This window comes from Camellia sinensis, chromosome 2 (genome assembly GCF_055761805.1).
Source record: "Camellia sinensis isolate YWXY chromosome 2, ASM5576180v1, whole genome shotgun sequence".
Lineage (NCBI taxonomy): Eukaryota > Viridiplantae > Streptophyta > Magnoliopsida > Ericales > Theaceae > Camellia > Camellia sinensis.
The window spans coordinates 26903045-26923271 of NC_138962.1; the positions used below are offsets into that span (position 1 = coordinate 26903045).

The 20227-nt window shown below is 35.4% G+C and overlaps 2 protein-coding genes across 2 annotated transcripts; one reads left to right on the forward strand and one right to left on the reverse strand.

Annotated features, from left to right (window-relative positions):
* Positions 1-5650: 5650 nt before the first annotated feature.
* On the forward strand, positions 5651-6130 carry LOC145812470 (BURP domain-containing protein BNM2A-like). The gene has a single exon (XM_082907601.1). The coding sequence runs from the start codon at positions 5651-5653 to the stop codon at positions 6128-6130; it is 480 nt and encodes a 159-aa protein (XP_082763727.1).
* Positions 6131-7805: 1675 nt separating this feature from the next.
* LOC114303727 (uncharacterized) lies at positions 7806-13248 on the reverse strand. Its single transcript, XM_082907602.1, has 4 exons — positions 12581-13248; positions 11802-12228; positions 9161-9303; positions 7806-8442 (listed from the first exon to the last, which is right to left on the reverse strand). The coding sequence occupies exons 1-4, from the start codon at positions 13246-13248 to the stop codon at positions 7806-7808; spliced, it is 1875 nt and encodes a 624-aa protein (XP_082763728.1).
* Between the last annotated feature and the right edge of the window lie 6979 nt (positions 13249-20227).

Consider the following 20227-nt stretch of genomic DNA (forward strand, 5'->3'; position numbering starts at 1 on the left):
CTAGGTCATTTTCGCCTAGATCATTTCTGTACATCCATTCCAAGACCTGGTTGGTACCCAGCATGTTTTCCCTAGATGAAAAATAGTGATTTAACTCCCAGCACGTTTTACTTTGTCTTGACTTGGTTTTGGAAAGAAATGTCGGGATCATTTGCACTCATGAAAAGCTTGTTTTAAGAATGCATTTCATATCCATCTTTGAGCATCTCTTCTTGTCTTCTTGAAGTGCATTCAGTAGACTTATTATGTATTTGTAGGTCTTGGATCTTTGCCTTAATCCCTACACCCGAAGAGCTAGGTGAGTGGTATTTTTAATAAAGCTACGTTATAAAGTTTTGATACAGCTTTGCTTCGTTTTGAAAAGTATTTGATCAAGCATGAATGATTATCCCTAGTTTTGTATCAAGTATTATCTTGTTTTTATGACATTCTTGGAAAGTCCTTTCATGCTAGGGGACTATAAGCCCATGTAGCACCATGTTTGAGAGATCTCTGCCATCGACGGTCTGTGAACGGATGGCTCCACCGATGGTCTGGTGTACGGGTGGATTTGTCTAATCGATTCCGGGTCGATTATTCCTTTGTTTTGTCCGGAATGTCATCCCCTATGTATTATGTAGATGTTATTAAACATCCCAAGAAGCTTTGAAAGATTTGATTGATGAACTTAATTCATCCCATGTTTTGTTACAAGCCATGATATGTATTGTTTTGATAAAGATCTCGGATATCATTCATTTAAACCTTCATTATTAATATCATTCACTGAGTATCCAAGCTCACCCTCTCCTTATATATATGTAGGTGGCGAACAAGAAGGCGATGACGCCTAGATGTTGTGTGCAAGATGTTTGATTCATGTTTTGTATTATCTTGAAGATTATGCTTCTTAGTCTGTAACTCATTTCTTTTGTATATGTCGGCTTGAGAAGCCTTTTATCAAGATGTAATATGTACTTTATTTTATTTGTATCCAAGTTGTAAACTATGTTAAAATGTATGTCATTTCATTTGATCTATGCATAGCTCTTATGGACTACTTAGATTTAAATTTGCTTCCGCACATGCAGGCTCCATATATTTATACTCTGATTGTGTGAATCTTTGTAAGTTGGCCTTTGGTAATCTCGGATTACTGGCCATCACAGCACCATTCTACTAGGGGCGGAATGGGGTGGTGACAGAGCCCAACCTTAGGGTCAGCTTCAGGAGCTATTTTGCGAACCTGTCAAGTCATGCTTCTAAGTTGGAGCTTTTGCCTTTGACTCACATCATGATATGACATTTGCTTTACTTTTGCTTATGGTCTTAGGTTATGTAGACTATATGTATGAAATTTCTTATGGTACAAAGTTTGTGCATGAGTATGTAAATGTGTGAATGTGTTATTATGTAAGCTATATAATTTCGTTCATATTGGCATAGCTCAATGGACTTCTTTATTTGTTGTTTGTTTCTGCTTATGGCCCCATTATTATAATTATTCTGTATGTTCATCCGAGGTCGTAGGTAATCAAGTGATTACTAAGCAGTTATGATCCAAACTTTTAGGGGCGGGTTTGGGTCATGACACCGACACCGCTACGGCGTCTATTTTGAAGTGTCCATACTTCATAGATCATAAGATTCATTTTGGTGAACCAAAAAAAAAAAAAAACATAAGATTCAAGTTGATGATAATAATGGGTAAAAATGCATTGTTATTGATGAATTAGATGTCAGTGCTCTCTATGTTTATGATTATTATAACGCTTTGTTTGTTTTCAGAAATAGAATGGAGGGGATTAATAGTGAGGGGATTAGTAAAATTATGTTTGTTTTGATAATAGTTGTTAGTGTGGGAATTGTTAAATTATTTTTTTATAAAATAAATATAAAATAATGAAACAAATAAAATTATGATTTTTACTTAATAAAAAATATAAAATTATTAAACATTAATGTTCAAAAAAAATGTCCAACATGTAATAAAAAAAAATTGCAGTTGACCAGTTAACCGGCCAGATGTCCCCGCGGAAGACCGGTAACTCACTAAGCCAACGGATTATTTTTTAATACTACCTCTTTGCCTAGACTAATAATCCGTTCGCCCAAGGCCTATCCTAATCCGAACGGACTATCAATCTGGAGGGCTACAAACAAAACAAGCGTGAGTTAATCCTACTATTCATCCATCACAGTTCAGAGTGGACTGCTACTCTGGAAAACAAACGAGGCCTAATATTGAGCTCTCTTTATCAGCAATAATGAGCATAAAATTAAGGAGACACACCATTTAGTGTGTCTCATACGCAAGGGCGGAGGGAAGAAAGGTCCAGGGGGGTCACGTGCCCTCCCTGGGTTTTGAATTTTTTTTTTTTTTGGGCAAACATAAAGAAAATATTTTAAATAAAAAAAATTTATAAAAATATTATTTAAAGTGAAACGTCAATGACATTTTTAAAATTATAAGAACAATAATGATTGTTTTGATTGAAAATAAATAGAGTACGATATTATTATCTATGAAAATTGATGTCTATCGTTATTGACCTGCAAACATAATTAATCTCAATGACAATATAGAATTTATTGAATTGTTAGTTATATTTGACATGTAGGGTTCATCCTCCATGTGCTTGTTTACTATTAGTTGGTGATATCGCATGTCAATGATGACGTGATATGACTATTATATTGAATTTTACACATATTTTGTATAAAAAATTACTTTATCATTATATAATTTATTTTAAAACTTTATATACATGACTTTTTTTTAATATTGTCCATAATACACTAATTACAAATAACATTCACTTTGTTTGGTTTGAGTTTTCTAAAACCACTTTTCAGAAAATTCTATTTTTTTGTTTTCTGTATTTTTTTTTATTTTTACTGAATTTTTTTAATATTTTAAGCAATTTTTTTAATTTTTAGACACACCTAACATAAATACACTTAAAAAGTATAATTTTTGCGACAAAAAATCTTTAAAAAAATAATAAATACCAAAAATACAAAAAAATATAAAAATTTGTACATTTTTCATATTTTTATATATTTATTAATTTTTAAAATATTTTTTCACAAATATTTTTTTTTTAGATACATCTAAGTAAGACGCATCTAAAAAAGTAAAAAAAAAAATGCTTAAAATTTTAAAAATATTCACTAAAAATAAAAAAATACGAAAAAAAAACTCAATTTCAAAAAAATTAATTCAAAAAACTCAAACCAAACATACTGATTACTTTTTTTTTTATCTTTCTTGAAGTGATCATAAAAATTTATGTGAAATATTTTTGTAAACATTTTTAATGTTGTAATCAATAAGTGACCCCTCTGATTTGATTTCTTGGCTCCGCCACTACTCGTACGTGTCCCTGGCATTTCCCTATGTCCGACACCATTACGGCGCCTATTTTGAAGCGCCCATACTTCGTAGACCATAAAATTCATTTTGGTGAAAAAAAAAGAAACCATAAAATGCAGGTTGATGATAATAATGCATTGTTATTGATGAATTAGATGTCGGTGCTCTCTCTGTTTATGATTACCATAATATTGAGCTCTCTTTATCAGCAATAATGAGCTAGAATCCAAGAGGAAAAAAAGTTGTTTTAGTGTGGATATCTTATCTTGTCTATTTTTGGTGACATGTCGATTTCAAGATTAATTTTTGGAATATGACAAGAGCATGGGCCACGGATAATCAATCATCAAAGACAGTGTCTACTTCAATTGGCAATATTCATCTTCAACCCAGGAAATGCTTCTGCTTTGAACTTGGTTTTTCAAATAAAAATCCAGATTTATGTGGAAATTTATCCTAACTATTTTTGAGATGTTTTGAACTTATGCACTGTTTGTATTAGCAGAAAACACTTTCTATGTGAAATATTCTTCAAAAAAACGTCTTCCACATAAAATGAATTTTCTGATTAGTTGCAGCCCTGAAACTGATGAGCTGGTGGTAGTGGTGGCAGTAGGGTGGTGGTGTTAAGTCTCTAGTTCGGAAAATATTTTCCACATTTAGAAAAAAATATATTTTTTCTACCTTAGGAAAAAAACTTGTTTTTTCATTACCACGGAAAATATTTTTTGTTTACTTTAAATTTTTTTTTTTCGCACTGAATGTCTGAAAATATGTAAAACATTTTTCTACTGAAGAGGGAGACATAAACAAAAACAGAAAGGGACGGAACAAGAAAAAATTTATTATATATATAATAATGTTAAGATAACATGTTCTCAAATGTAATAAGAAAATGAAAGGATGTTTTCAAATGTACACAACAACATATACGAGTTTTAAAGACCAAATATTTTGGTGAAAATTTTGTTGCAAAAGACATTTAGGAACCAATTTCTATCATCATGAGGATAGTCGCTAAAAGGTCGTCCTGAAAAGTAAAAACAAGGCTTTTAGTGACAAAATTTTGAAAATGTCACTAATAAATAGATTTTTAGGGATAAAATAATTTGGTCTGAAAATGCTTTTTTTTCAGACAAAAAATTTGGTCCAAAAAAGATAATAATTCATCACTAATGTCCAATTTTTGTTACTAAAAATATAAAAACGACACTTTTCGTAACAAAATTATTTGGTTCCCAAAAAATAATTTGGTCTCTAAATTTTAGTCTCTAAAATCTTAATTTTTTGTAGTGGTAATAGGAAAATGAAAGGATAAAGAAATCAGGATAGTGGATTTATAAAAGTATTTTCTAATTTTTAAATTTTTCTTGAATAATCAAAAAGTTCTCCTTGGATTTTATAATAAAAAAATCTCCTTCATGGAGACGTCCTTTTGCAAATTGGATATGCATGCTTTATCCATATTGAATTAGCTGACTTCCTAATACTCTGTTTGTAGAACAAGAAACTGAGAAGAGCTTAAGGGAAAGAAGAAAAGATGGCCATTGGATACACTTCTTGGAGCGTCTTGCTTTATCTACTTCTTGTGCAGTAGTAGTATCATGCAGTAGTTGTTGTTAAATCTTTTTTTTTTTTCTAAATCTTTTACACTGTCAGCTCCAAGCCCGGATAAGAAAGAAGGTTGTGTGTTAAGTAGCCTGATAGCATGTAAAAATTCTCATAAAACCCTTGTGAACATAAATCCTAATAAAAATATGTGAGTATGGTTTGACGAGGTAATTGTTGTTGTTGTTGTCGTCGTCGTCGTTGTTATTTGTGTTCTTGTTCTTGCTCTTCTTGGTATTTTGGTCGAAATTTTCATGTGAAAGTTCGGATTTCTTTTGTCTTCATGAAAGGAAATGATAATAGTAGTGGTAGCTATTGTTGCTGTTCAATCCGTAGTATTTTATCTTTTATACCAAGCCTGGATAAGGACGGTTGTGTGTTTGGGAGCAGGACAAGAAGAAAAATTCCAGTCCGTTCTCTTATGAAAGTAATCTTGATATAACTATGCATGTATGATTTGGTTTAGTAGTTGCTATTTCTGTTGTTGGAGGGATTTCAGAACACATGGAAGTTTAAATTATTTCATTACATTAAGAATTTACACTACTTATTTTCAGTTCATTATCAAAGTTTGAAGAAACATTCTAGCATTGGATGTTTTCTTTACCTCTTTCCATACCATGCTTACGCAGAACTTTAACAAAATGCCAGTTCTTATTTTTGCAGAGCTCCCATGGAATTGGAGCCATGAAGATGATTCCCAAAGATGATTTGGTCGATGATCTTCATCACAATGTGATGAATGCTTTAAAGTATCCCATGATTGATAACCAAGACGATCATGCTCATGCTCATAATGAGATACATACAGATCATATTCATGATCATTCATCATCACACATGGATCACATAGACCCTTCACTAATTGTGTTCTTCTTTTTGGAAGACCTAAAGGTAGGAAAAAGAATTCCCATTTACTTCCCAAAGAGAGACCCTTCTTCCTCTCCTCATTTCCTACCCAAAGAGGAATCCGATTCCATTCCTTTCTCACTAGAACAACTTCCAAATCTTCTTCGAATCTTTTCCTTCCCTCAAGGCTCGCCACAAGCCCAAGCCATGGAAAGCACACTTAGACGATGCGAGGTCAAACCCATCAAAGGAGAGTCAAAAACATGTGCCACATCATTAGAATCCATTCTTGATTTTGTCACGTCCCAAGCTCCGTGACAACACCGCACACTCATTTAAGTGAGCATGCAAGGCTAAGAGTCCAACACATAACTAACAATGTAAAATACTCCAATTAAATCCTTAATTATCATAATACTAAAATCCATAAAAATTGATTATTCTTATCATATGAAATTATTCACCAAGTCCACTAATAAAACAAATAATCCAAGTACTTAAATCATAGTCCTACTCTCGGCACTCCCACATGTAAAAAAAATCCCGCCCAGCTCTACTCTTCAGAATCTGAAAAAAATAAAATAAGGGTAAGCTAGACAGCCTAGTAAATAACCAACCACCACTGCCAGCTGGATCAAGTATATCAAAAAGAAGTAAACAAATAGTCGATAACCAATAAATATAATTTTTTATACAAATCAATAAATGACACGATTATTTGTAAGATGGTTTCATAGCTGAAAATAAACAGTGTAGCAATACATTTTAATTAAAAGTCAATGGGGTAACTCGATGAAATTTCGTTATCCAAAATTGATAAATCGATATTCAGATGGTTCAATGATCGATTCACAAAACCCAAGTCTTAATGATTACGATCACTTAGCCCGTGACAAGGCCCAGAACCATACATAGGCTGGTGGTAAAGCCCCAAAAGAAACTAATTTCTGTGCCAATAAATAACCCTCATTGGCTAGGGTCCAAATCGTAGTCAGACTAGAGTGATGTTTAAAATTCAAACAATAGACAAATTTTAAATAAAACATTCGATATTTTCAGAATAAACGTTTACTACAATTTTCAGAATAGTTTCACAAAATATTCAAATAATTTTCATAATAATATTCGATGATGTTTTATACTTGACCCATATTTTATTTTAAGAGAACAGGAAGCCTATAAATAAATACTTATAATTTTAAATGATTCAATAGGAATAAAAAATGTACCAATAGTGATAGAGGGTTACTTACCTCAAACGCTTAAAATAATATTCCAATACTAACTCTAAACACCCAGCTCCACCACTTCAATCATACAAACCTAATAAAATATTATACCACATAAACAATTATTATTGATCACCATGATGCATCTATCATTCTTTTCTTTATAATATAATAATCTAATAATATAGTCTACAAGTAAAATCCAAAACCCCAAACTCCAAAATACAGCTTCCTCAATCTTCAAGACTTCATCTATTCTATTGTTATTTTTTTTTTTACATATATAAACCCATAGTTGTTAGAAGTCAAAGCCAATAGGATTGCTTATCACATATCAGACCCAAACACGCACACCCAAACCACATACCAGATACTTGTAGAAAGGAATAGTTAGGAGTACCATAAAAAAAATCTTACCTCCAAGAGATGATTAGATCAAAATCACCAATCTATGAATCTTCTTTCTTTTCTTTTCTTCTTCCTCTTTTTCTCTATTTTTTTTTTACTACTCCTAAATCTGCCGCAGCAGCCACACCATCCAAAACCTCTATTTGTTTGTGCTTATATGTTTCCAAGACCTAAAGCCCAAGTGGGCTTATAACCCAATCTCCCAAAATTACAAACTTAACCATCTAAGTAATAAAAATTTTGAAGCCACCTCATAACTCATAACTAATTCCTTGATAGTACTAAATGACCCATATAAATTAATTTAACTATTACTTTATTCAAAAAAAATAATTCTACACATAAAAATTTGGATTTTACATCCTTCCCCACTTAAAAGAAATTTCGTCCTCGAAATTTGACATACCTGGAGTCTTAAAAAGTTGTGGATACTTTCGTTTCATTTCATCCTCAAGTTCCCAAGTAGCTTCTCTTTCCGAGTGATTACTCCATTGAACCTTAACGTAGTGAATGACACGACGCCTCAAAACCTGTTCCTTCCTATCAACAACTCGTATAGGGTGTTCCATATAAGTCAAATTCTCCTTAAACTGCAACGGTGCATGATCAATCACATGACTAGGATCCGGTATATACTTCCTTAACATTGAGACATGAAAAACATTATGAACTCCAGCTAGTGAAGGTGGTAGAGCAAGTTTGTAAGCTACCTCTCCAATTCGATCTAAAACCTCAAACGGTCCAACAAATCTAGGACTCAGTTTACCACGAACACCAAACCTCATTACTCCTTTCATAGGAGACACCTTAAGGAACACATGGTCTCCAACCCCAAACACCAAATCGCGTCTCCTGTTATCTGCATAACTTTTCTGTCTACTCTGTGCAGTGCGAAGTCGCTCTCTAATAAGATTGATTTTCTCCACTATTTGTTGCACAATCTCAGGCCCTAACAACTTCCTTTCGCCCACATCATCCCAACAAATAGGTGATCTACACTTCCGTCCATATAAAGCCTCATATGGTGCCATCTGAATGCTCGCATGATAACTGTTATTATAAGAGAATTCCACTAAGGCCAAATGCTCATCCCAAGAACCTCCATGATCAATAACACAAGCCCTTAACATGTCTTCTAAGGTTTGAATAGTTCTCTCTGACTGTCCATCAGTTTGAGGATGAAAGGCAGTGCTAAAATTCAAACTAGTACCCAAAGCTGCATGCAAACTCCTCCAAAACATAGATACAAATCTGTTATCTCTGTCCGACACTATGGTCATTAGAATACCATGCAACCTCACAATCTCTTTGATATACAGTTTTGCAAACCTCTCTAAGGAGAACCCCACCTTAAAAGCTAGAAAGTGAGCTAATTTGGTCAATTGATCAACGATAACCCAAATAGCATTGTTACCACCTTGGGTCCTAGGCAACCCTGTCACAAAATCCATGGTAATATGTTCCCACTTCCACTCGGGAATAGGAAGAGGTTGTAACTTACCTGCAGGTCTCTGATGTTCCACTTTTACTTGTTGACATACCAAACATTGAGCAACATACTGAGCAATTTCCCTCTTCATATTATTCCACCAAAAGTTCCTCTTCAAGTCTTTATACATTTTAGTGCTCCGTATATCCTGAACTGTGAGCTTCTTTCAGGATTTCTCTCTTGAGCTCCAAATCATTAGGCACACACAACCTCTCTCCAAACCTCAAGGTTCCATCTTTATGCATACAAAATTCCATCTGTAGCCCTATTTCCATTTCAGCTTTAAGTTTTTGCAACTGAGGATCTCTTCCTTGAGCATCTTTAATTCTATCAATCAATGTGGGTTGAACCCTAAGGTTTGCCAACTGCACTCCATGGTTATGCCATCTAATCTCAATATTCAACCTTTGCAAGTCCTCCAAGATATTCTTTTGGTCAGTGATCAAGGTAGCCAAATTACTCGGGGTCTTTCTACTCAAGGCATCCGCCACTGCATTGGCTTTTCCTGGATGATAATTGATACTCAAATCATAGTCCTTTAATAGCTCCAACCATCTCCTTTGCCTCATATTCAATTCTTTTTGAGTGAAAATATACTTCAAACTTTTATAATCAGTGAATATCTCACATTTCACCCCATACAGGTAGTGCCTCCAGATTTTCAATGCAAACACCATGGCAGCCAACTCCAAATCATGCGTAGGATAATTCTGCTCATATGGCTTCAACTGCCTAGACGCGTGTCACGCCCTCAAAATAAACCCATTATATATATATATATATGTATATCATTGGCATGCAATATTAAAAGAAAACAATTCATTATCTCATTCATCAGAGTATTACTAAATGAAAACATTACATGTAATATCAAATTAAATGCCCTATGGGCTTACATCTTTCCAAGCCAACACTTGGACACAAAAATATGAGTTCCAACTCAAATACAAATAAAGCCCTAGGCTTGAATGTTTATCAAATAAAAACAAATAACTAAAGATAGTCTTCAAAATCCAAATCCTTCCAAGCTAAGTCCTTGGAGGTAGCTTATCACCTGGACCTGAAAATGATGTTCCCATAAAGGGTGAGCCACAGCCCAGTAGAAATATACTAAACCAAATATAAGCATTGATTAAAGGAATAGCATTCAATAGATGGTTAACCAAGATAATCAATTACATCATTTTACAATCTCATGACACTATTGTCTAAGACACGTTTTACTTTCCAACTTTATCAATATGGCTCAGAACCTGGCCAAACTTACAACAGTGAACTATATATATCATATTCACATTCTTCCAATGTCAACAAACAGATGAGACTCAGGCTCAAATCAAAACACTTCATACTTCCAGTTTGATACACATTTTAGTGCTGTATCAATAAAAACACTTCAATATAAATAAGCACACATAAAAGTGATGCTAATGGAGTCCATCCCCTATCTCCTCCCAAACAAAATCCGGTTTAGAGGTCCATCCCCTATCTTCCCCTAAACCGTGGAGTACATCCCCTATCTCCTCCCACACAAAACAATGTATGTAAACACATAACATAGACAACACACAATCAATACACATAATGTCTGTATTAATTCAGCAGTCAAAATTGATGACTTAATCAATGATTAGTTTCAGTTATCCCTAATCCACATGCAGTGTCTACAACAAGCACAGCTATCCTCCACCGATAGCCCAAAACAGTTATTTCTAAACTGAAAATAAATATATCAACAATTCAATAGGCGAGTGAATTAAATTATCCAACTACGCCATTTAATCAATGAATTCCCCAATTCCGTGAATTTAGCCATATTTCCCCAATTTCCTTAAATTAATTATACAAATTAATTTATTAATACAACTAGGGCTTTTCCCAAAATTACCAAAGTACCCCCAACATATCAAAATACTAAAACTTAGAACAAAACTTATAAGATGGAGTAGGAAATCCCTACCTCGAAGAAAATAACCCGAATGGAGAAGACAGAGATGAATACCCAAATTCCAATGTGCTCCAAATCACTAAATGTTCAGATTAAGTGGAAGCCTTCGACTCACTCTATCTTTTTAATAAAGGATCTAAGGTAGAAACTCACTCTAAGTAGATCAATCCTAAGAGAGAAGGTGTGTAGAGGGAGAGAGAACTCGTAACTAGGGTTTTGGAATCTGAAAGTGTATGAAAAACTGATCTGAAACACGCTGCTGCCTATTTAAACCTGACAGGCTCGCTCGAGCGAAGACTTGGTCGCTCGAGCGACCAGACACACGAAAACCTCGCTCGAGCGAAGAAAAGCTCGCTCGAGCCAAGAATGCAATGCTTCAGGTCTGCAACCCTGGAGCACGCTCGAGCGACAGAATGCTCGCTCGACCAAGGAACTCAAAAACATACACCTCGCTCGCTCGAGCGAAGAAAATCTTGCTCGAGCGAATAAGCACTGCCCTCAGGTCTATACCAGACGCAGTCGCTCGCTCGAGTGAAGCAAATCTGGATCGAGCCAGAAGACACAAAAACAAACCTCGCTCGAGCGACCAAATCCTAGCTCGAGCGACCAACCCAAAAACTGGACAGCAACACTTGGTTTACGAACCCAACCAACCTGAAACAAACCTGCCCAACACATCCTATAACTCCAAAATGAGAAAATAAAGGACGACAACAACAAATATACAATGACAGAATAAACGGAACCCAAGTCCGGATACAATAATCAAATGGGAAAAGACCGGGGTCGCTATAACGCGTATGCCACTACCTTATCATTCTGCATCAGGACACAACCCAAGCCCATCTTCGATGCATCACTATAGATGGTAAAACCTTCATCTCCAGACGGAACTATAAGTACTGGAGCACACACCAATCGACTCTTTAGATCTTGGAAACTCTTCTCACAATCATCAGACCACTCAAATTTAACCCCTTTTTGTGTTAAACGAGTTAAAGGCATAGAAATTCGGGAAAATCGCTCAACGAACCTTCTATAATATCCTGCTAAACCCAAGAAGCTACGAATTTCAGTGACACTAGTAGGCCGATTCCACTCCACCACCGCCTCCACTTTCTTGGGGTCAACAGACACCCCATCTTTAGATATCACATGACCCAAAAATGATACACTCTCCAACGAAAATCCACACTTCTTTAATTTAGCAAATAACTTCTTCTCTCTTAATATCTGTAACACTATTCTCAGATGTTCTTCGTGCTGCTCTTTACTCTTCGAGTACACAAGAATGTCATCAATAAAAACTACCACAAACTGATCTAGGAAGGGTTTAAATACTCTGTTCATTAAATCCATAAAAGCTGCAGGCGCATTGGTCAACCCAAATGGCATCACTAAAAATTCATAATGCCCATATCTAGTTCGGAAGGCTGTCTTAGGTATATCTTTCGCCTTAACCTTCAACTAATGATAGCCAGAACGAAGGTCAATCTTAGAAAAGACTTGTGCTCCTTGCAACTGATCAAATAGGTCATCTATCCTAGGCAAAGGATATTTATTTCGGATTGTCACCTTGTTCAACTCTCGATAATCAATGCAAAGGCGAAAACTACCATCCTTCTTTTTTCACAAATAAAATGGGCGCACCCCAAGGAGAAACACTAGGCCTAATAAAGCCCTTATCTAATAACTCTTGTAACTGTTCCTTCAACTCTTTCAACTCTGCTGGAGCCATCCGATACGGAGCCTTGGAGATAGGACCCGTACCGGGTATCAATTCAATGGCAAACTCAATCTCTCTATCTAGTGGCAACCCCGGTAACTCTTCAGGAAAAACATCGGGAAATTCCTTCACAACTAGAATATCCTCTAACTTCAATTCAGTCTCACGGGTATCTCTCACAGAAGCTAAATAGCCCTCGCACCCATTCCTTAACAACCGTCTAGCTTGCAAAGCTGAGATGACCAAAAGACGAGTGTTAACTCCACTACCCACAAAACAAAATTCTGGTTGATTAGGAATCTGAAATACTACCATTTTTCCTCGACAATCAACAGAAGCATAATTGGTTGCCAACCAATCCATTCCAAGAATTATGTCAAAGTCCCGCATATCTAAAACAGTTAAGTCTACAAGCAATTTTTTGTCATCTATACTAACCACACGAGATTTGCAAATTAAGTCAGCAACCATAACACCTCCTATCGGGGTTTCAACACATAAGTCGATCTCTCTAGAGACACATTTCCATCCATATTTCTCAACAAATCCCATAGACACAAATGAATTTGTAGCACCAGAATCAAATAACACATGTGCATAAACAGAAGACACTAAAACAGTACCTGACACCACCATGTTGGAAGTCTGAACATCTTGTTGCGTGAGTGCGTACACTCGACCCTGAGTCTTTGGCTTATGACCTCCATTTTTCTTTTGACTTCCTGAAGACCCTTTGTCTGTTGATGCTCCTTTATTTGTCCATGTCTTCTATTCAATCTCATGCCCCTTCCAGTTAGGGCAATCAGTTATCCTGTGCCCTTGTTGCCCGTAAGAGAAACAAGCCCCAGTATTCCAACGACACTCACTATCCCGATGGAATCCATTACACCTAGTGCATTGTACCCGATCATTCTTCTTATCAACACTACTACCCATAGTTCGACTTCCCCAACTCTCAACCAAAGGAGTGTTTTGTCTCTTAGCATTGCCCTTCGAACCGTTAGTTTGGAAGTTGAAAGAACTAGGCCTCTTCTTATAATTCTCTTCTTGGGCTCTAGTGAAGCCACTCTCAACCAACAAAGCCTTATTCAACACTGCTCCAAAAGTAGGTAACTCGAAAGGAACCACCTGTTGCATAATGTTCGTTCTTAGCCCACCTTCAAACTTCCGTGCTCTGCTATCCTCATCTGTTTCAAATGCTGATGCAAATTTAGACAACTTCGTAAACTCAGCTTCATATTCTATAACCGTCTTATTCCCTTGCTCTAACTTCAAAAATTCCCTCTGTTTTTGTAGACGAACACTCCTAGGGAAGTATTTCTCATTGAATGCATTCTTAAACCTTTCCCATGTATAGGGGTTGGCATCATGCTCGTGTATGCGCTTCTCCATCTGCCACCAATCATTAGCTATCCCTTGTAGCATAAACGTAGCATAGGTCACCTTCTGATCATCCGTACACTCAAAAACAGGAAACAACTTTTCCATTTCTGTCAACCATTTTTCAGCCTCCAAAGGGTCTGTGGCTCCGTCAAATGCCAAGGCTATCTTCTTAAACTCAGTAATGTTACAACGTGGCCTTGGTTGTGGCCCAACGCCTGGCTGCATCCGCTGTTGTTGCTCCATAAGTCTAGTCAAGTTATTCCCTATGGTGGTTTGTTGTTGCACCACCCCGGCCAACGTCTGAAGCACTTGAACCATCTCAATTGGATTGGGGATTGCAGCTTGTTCTTGTTGTCCCAACTCTTGCCCCTGATTTCCGCCGACTGCTTGAGAACCACTACCATTATTAGTCACGTTCCCTCGCCGATTGTTACTACCAGTCCGTCGATTCATTTGACCCTGACGTGTCTTCCTAGCCATATTTGCCAATGTCTCCTCATGTTCCATCGCAACCTAAATGCATCAATAATAAAACCTCATCTTATTCTATTCTCAAGCTCCTATAACATAAAAAATAAATAAATAAATAAATAAAAATAAAAAAAATAATAAAATTAACATTATATCAAATTATAAGCGTTCACAATCCTACATCTACCCAATCTCACCACTATTCTATACCAGCCTTTAAATTACAACCTGGCTCTGATACCACTAAATTGTCACGTCCCAAGCTCCGTGACAACGCCGCACACTCATTTAAGTGAGCATGCAAGGCTAAGAGTCCAACACATAACTAACAATGTAAAATACTCCAATTAAATCCTTAATTATCATAATACTAAAATCCATAAAAATTGATTATTCTTATCATATGAAATTATCCACCAAGTCCACTAATAAAATCCATTAACAAAACAAATAATCCAAGTACTTAAATCATAGTCCTACTCTCGGCACTCCCACATGTAAAAAAAATCCCGCGCAGCTCTACTCTTCAGAATCTGAAAAAAATAAAATAAGGGTAAGCTAGACAGCCTAGTAAATAACCAACCATCACTGCTAGCTGGATCAAGTATATCAAAAAGAAGTAAATAAATAGTCGATAACCAATAAATATAATTTTTGATACAAATCAATAAATGACACGATTAGTTGTAAGATGGTTTCATAGCTGAAAATAAACAGTGTAGCAATACATTTTAATTAAAAGTCAATGGGGTAACTCGATGAAATTTCGTTATCCAAAATTGATAAATCGATATTTAGATGGTTCAATGATCGATTCACAAAACCCAAGTCTTAATGACTACGGTCACTTAGCCCGTGACAAGGTCCAGAACCACACATAGGCTGGTGGTAAAGCCCCAAAAGAAACTAGTTTTTGTGCCAATAAATAACCCCCATTGGCTAGGGTCCAAATCGTAGTCAGACTAGAGTGATGTTCAAAATTCAAACAATAGACAAATTTTAAATAAAACATTCGATATTTTCAGAATAAACGTTTACTACAATTTTCAGAATAGTTTCACAAAATATTCAAATAATTTTCATAATAATATTCGATGATGTTTTATACTTGACCCATATTTTATTTTTAAGAGAACAGGAAGGCTATAAATAAATACTTATAATTTTAAATGATTCAATAGGAATAAAAAATGTACCAACAGTGATAGAGGGTTACTTACCTCAAACGCTTAAAATAATATTCCAATACTAACTCTAAACACCCAGCTCCACCACTTCAATCATACAAACCCAATAAAATATTATACCACATAAACAATTATTATTGATCACCATGATGCATCTAGCATTCTTTTCTTTATAATATAATAATCTAATAATATAGTCTACAAGTAAAATCCAAAACCCCAAATCCCAAAATACAGCTTCCTCAATCTTCAAGACTTCATCTATTCTATTGTTATTTTTTTTTTTTTTTTACATATATAAACCCATAGTTGTTAGAAGTCAAAGCCAATAGGATTGCTTATCACATATCAGACCCAAACACGCACACCCAAACCACATACCAGATACTTGTAGAAAGGAATAGTTAGGAGTACCATAAAAAAAATCTTACCTCCAAGAGATGATTAGATCAAAATCACCAATCTATGAATCTTCTTTCTTTTCTTTTCTTCTTCCTCTTTTTCTCTATTTTTTTTTTTTTTTTACTACTCCTAAATCTGCCGCAGCAGCCACACCATCCAAAACCTCTATTTGTTTGTGCTTATATGTTTCCAAGACCTAAAGCCCAAGTGGGCTTATAACCCAATCTCCCAAAATTACAAACTTAACCATCTAAGTAATAAAAATTTTGAAGCCACCTCATAACTCATAACTAATTCCTTGATAGTACTAAATGACCCATATAAATTAATTTAACTATTACTTTATTCAAAAAAATAATTCTACACATAAAAATTTGGATTTTACAGATTTTGTACATGCCATGTTCGGATTAGAGAGCGAATTCAAAGTTGTATCAACTATCCACTTCACAGAATCAACCCCCATTCTTCAAAATTACACTATCCTAGAAGATCCTCTAGAAATTTCTGGTCCCAAGATGGTGGCATGTCATACCATGCCTTACCCATATGCGATTTTCTATTGTCATTACCAAGAGAGCGAAATCAAGGTCTTTAAGGTCTTTTTGGGGGGTGAAAATGGAGACAGGGTTGAACCAGCCCTGGTCATGTGTCATTTCAAGTACTGGGAATTGAGCCAGGGTCCTCGCCGGTTTGCCATTTCTTCCCATCCGATAATCTTGTGTGGATTGCATCATCTACTTTAATTAGTCATATGTAGTTTGCATGTAATCACTGAGATCCTTGCACTTTGATTTACAATCTTACTCATGTGCATGTCAAGTGAAACAAAGATCATGTTATGCAGGTGTTTTATGATTTAAGAATGTCTGTAATAAAATAATTGGGACCAAATATAGCTATTTTTGCTTCTATTTTTCTAATTAGTTGCAGTTTCTTATACTAAATTAGTCTTATTCAGTTGGTTCAAGTATTCTAAGGTAGTTCTAAATCATATGGGCATGTTTGGTTGTATTTTCATTTTTTGTATGTGTACTCATTTTTTGAAAAATTGTTTTTGATTTTTCAACTACTAGGAATTGAGCCAGGGTCCTCGCCGGTTTGCCATTTCTTCCCATCCGATAATCTTGTGTGGATTGCATCATCTACTTTAATTAGTCATATGTAGTTTGCATGTAATCACTGAGATCCTTGCACTTTGATTTACAATCTTACTCGTGTGCATGTCAAGTGAAACGAAGATCATGTTATGCAAGTGTTTTATGATTTAAGAATGCCTGTAATAAAATAATTAGGGCCAAAGACAGCTATTTCTGCTTCTATTTTTCTATTTTGTTGCAGTTTCTTATACTAATTAGTCTTATTCAGTTGGTTCAAGTATTCTAAGGTAGTTCTAAATCATATGGGCATGTTTGGTTGTATTTTCATTTTTTGTATCTGCACTCATTTTCTGAAAAACTGTTTTTGATTTTTATTTTTGTTGAAAACAACTCAATTTTCAATATAGTAACTCTGGTTTTGACTCGACGTTTTATTATGTTCCGGACTTGGGTTTCATGATTCAATGTTGTTGTCCATCTCTTTTTCCCCTTGTTGTTCCTTGGATTAGTCATTTGGATTGTAGCTGTGTGTTTGGAGCACTTTGGTTGCTTGATTTTCCAACTCTATGTTGCCCAGATTTTTGCTCCTCCACTCGAGCGGCCATTTTTGCACTCGAGCAAGATTTGCAAACTCTTAGTCTTTTTGCAGACCTGCAAATACTAGAAGAGTATATTCTATGCTCGAGCGGCATTTACTATGCTCGAGCAGGCGGACACTCGAGCGTCCAATCTTGAGCCTGAGCAATGTCCTTCATCTGCAAAACTTTTGAAAGTGTGTATTCTACACTCGAACGTCACTTCTTGCACTCGAACGGAACATTGTGTCTGACGTTCGAGCGTCACTTTTCACACTCAAGCGGACTGTGTGTATAACAGCCCATGAAAATGACTTTTTTCATCACTTTTTCATTCCTTTCTCTCTCTAAAACTTTCCAAAAACCTAGATCTTGAGTTTCTCTCTCTAAAACTCATCTTCTCTCTACCATTTCACCTAGATCCATTGGGATCTCCACCCGAGTGCCTTTAAGAAAAAGATAGAGCGTCTCAAGAGCTCCGTTTTGATCCGAGTAGAAGTTGGCTTCGACGTCTTTGAAGTTTCTCCTTTGTTGTTTTGGTCTTCTAAACTTTGAGGTAAGGATTTTCTACACTTTCATATGATCTTTAGCTTAGTTATTTGTCGTTGTATGACAATGGTGGGATTTGGGTATAGTTTGAACAAACCTAGGGTTTGGGTGTGAAATAAAAAGAGGGTGTTTTGGTGAATGGAAAGTGAATGATTATGGAGTTTCAAAATGAGGTTGCATTGTGTCAAAATTGTTGATTTTGGTACTTGGGTTGATATTTGAAAAGGGGGAGTTTGCCCTAAAATGATTATAATATTTATTTTGTGTAAATAAATGAAATTGGTGCTGTAAACATGAAATTGGATGAATATTGAAATAGATGGTGGAGTTGGGGAATTAATACCTCTCACCTTTGGAAATTTTGAATAAATTACCTATCTTGAGATTAAATATTTGTTTAGAAATATTTGTGTTGAGCTATCGGTGGAGGATAGCTATGATTGTTGTAGAAATTGCATGAAGATTAGGTAAATTAAAACTAGTCTATTGTTGATTGTCATTGAATATGACTATGTTCAAATACATCATATATGTATGATGTTTGAGAGGAGAAAGGGGATATACTCCATTGTTTGGGAGGAGATGGAGGATGGACTCCATTGAAAATTAAGTTGGCCGAAGTGTCCAGGGTGAAAGTCCCGAAATCTTGTGTATACATGGGTGCCGATCCTGCAAATGAAATTTTCATAAAATGGCAGATTGAAGTGTTTGTGTGGTAATTGTGTTGAATAGATAACCACTGAGTTGTAGTCTTAGTTGGATTGTTGAATGATAATGAAATTGGCTCATGGGTTGAAATAAACTGAAGGAAAATGGAATAAAATATGAACTTGGTACTTTATGATTATCAAAATGTGAATGTTTTATCACAGGCATTGTATATGCACATTGTACATATATCTTTGTTAAACCTCATATATTGTGTTAGATTATTCCTTCTGGACTTTGGCTCACCCTATTTGGGAAAACCATTTTCAGGTGCTGGTAACATGCCTCCGCCAAGGCAATAGCTTGGAGGGACTTTTAGGAAGCAAGAGCTTCTTTATTTTGTTTTATTCTTTTGTATAGCCAAGGGCTTTAATTGCATTAAGCCAGGCTCACTTTTGTGTAACCAGGCAATGACTTGGAAAGATGTAAGCCTATACAGCATCTGACTCTATGTTTAGTTTCATTTCTCTCCACATTGTAACACATTCTATACATTCAGGATGAACATTGGTGAATGTATGTCACATGTGTTAACCTTTGTAAACGAACTCTGTGAATGAATGTATCTTATTTCTGTTACTCTTCCACTAATGAGTTGTATTTATTGTATAATTTTGGGTGTGTTACATTCAGGGCCAGACATTTTGCACGCAAAAAAGTAATGGGTGTTTTTGAACCTTTTATGTTAACGAAAACGTAAAAACAACTCGATTTTAATTTTTAAGAAAATATTTTTAGATGTCTTTTGAAATCATCACTTAATGTTATGTTGTGTTTTAGGCCTCAATTTGGAACCTGCAATTCCCCTGATTGTTGGTAGATGAGGATGACTTATTCATATTCTTCTCTTTATGAATTTTCAGAAAAAGGCCGAGCCTCGAAGTAAGTTGTCATTTGAAGACTAAAAGAACCAACTCAACAATTTCAAAAAAGACAAATGAAAACCAATTAGGGGAATTGCGTGAGATCACGAAAAAGAAAAAAACTGAAAATAGGAAATATGATTTGCACATGATCAAACCCATAAGTTGCTCTACCCGTCACATTGTTGCTGCAACTATCCCCTCATGACTGGTTTGAAGATTAACTTCCCAACATAATCAATCTGATTATTGGACTAAATGTAAGTTTAAAATGATGTTTTGATGGTATAGTACTTCACTTTCCACACGAGTGTAGACACAATTTAATGGTTATATAGTCATCCATTTGAGTTGAATATTCCTATATCTAGGCAGAA

Excerpts from the sequence above, each read along its gene's own strand:
- LOC114303727 (XM_082907602.1), bottom strand. The coding sequence starts at position 13,248 with ATGGTGGTGTCAGGTACTGTTTTAGTGTCTTCTGTTTATGCACATGTG. Across the intron at positions 9,304-11,801 it reads AAGATCTAAAGAGTCGATTG|TTGGCAAACCTTAGGGTTCA; the intron begins GTGTGTGCTCCA and ends CATGGAGTGCAG. Across the intron at positions 8,443-9,160 it reads CATAAAGATGGAACCTTGAG|ATCACCTATTTGTTGGGATG; the intron begins GTTTGGAGAGAG and ends ACGGAAGTGTAG.
- LOC145812470 (XM_082907601.1), top strand. The coding sequence starts at position 5,651 with ATGAAGATGATTCCCAAAGATGATTTGGTCGATGATCTTCATCACAAT.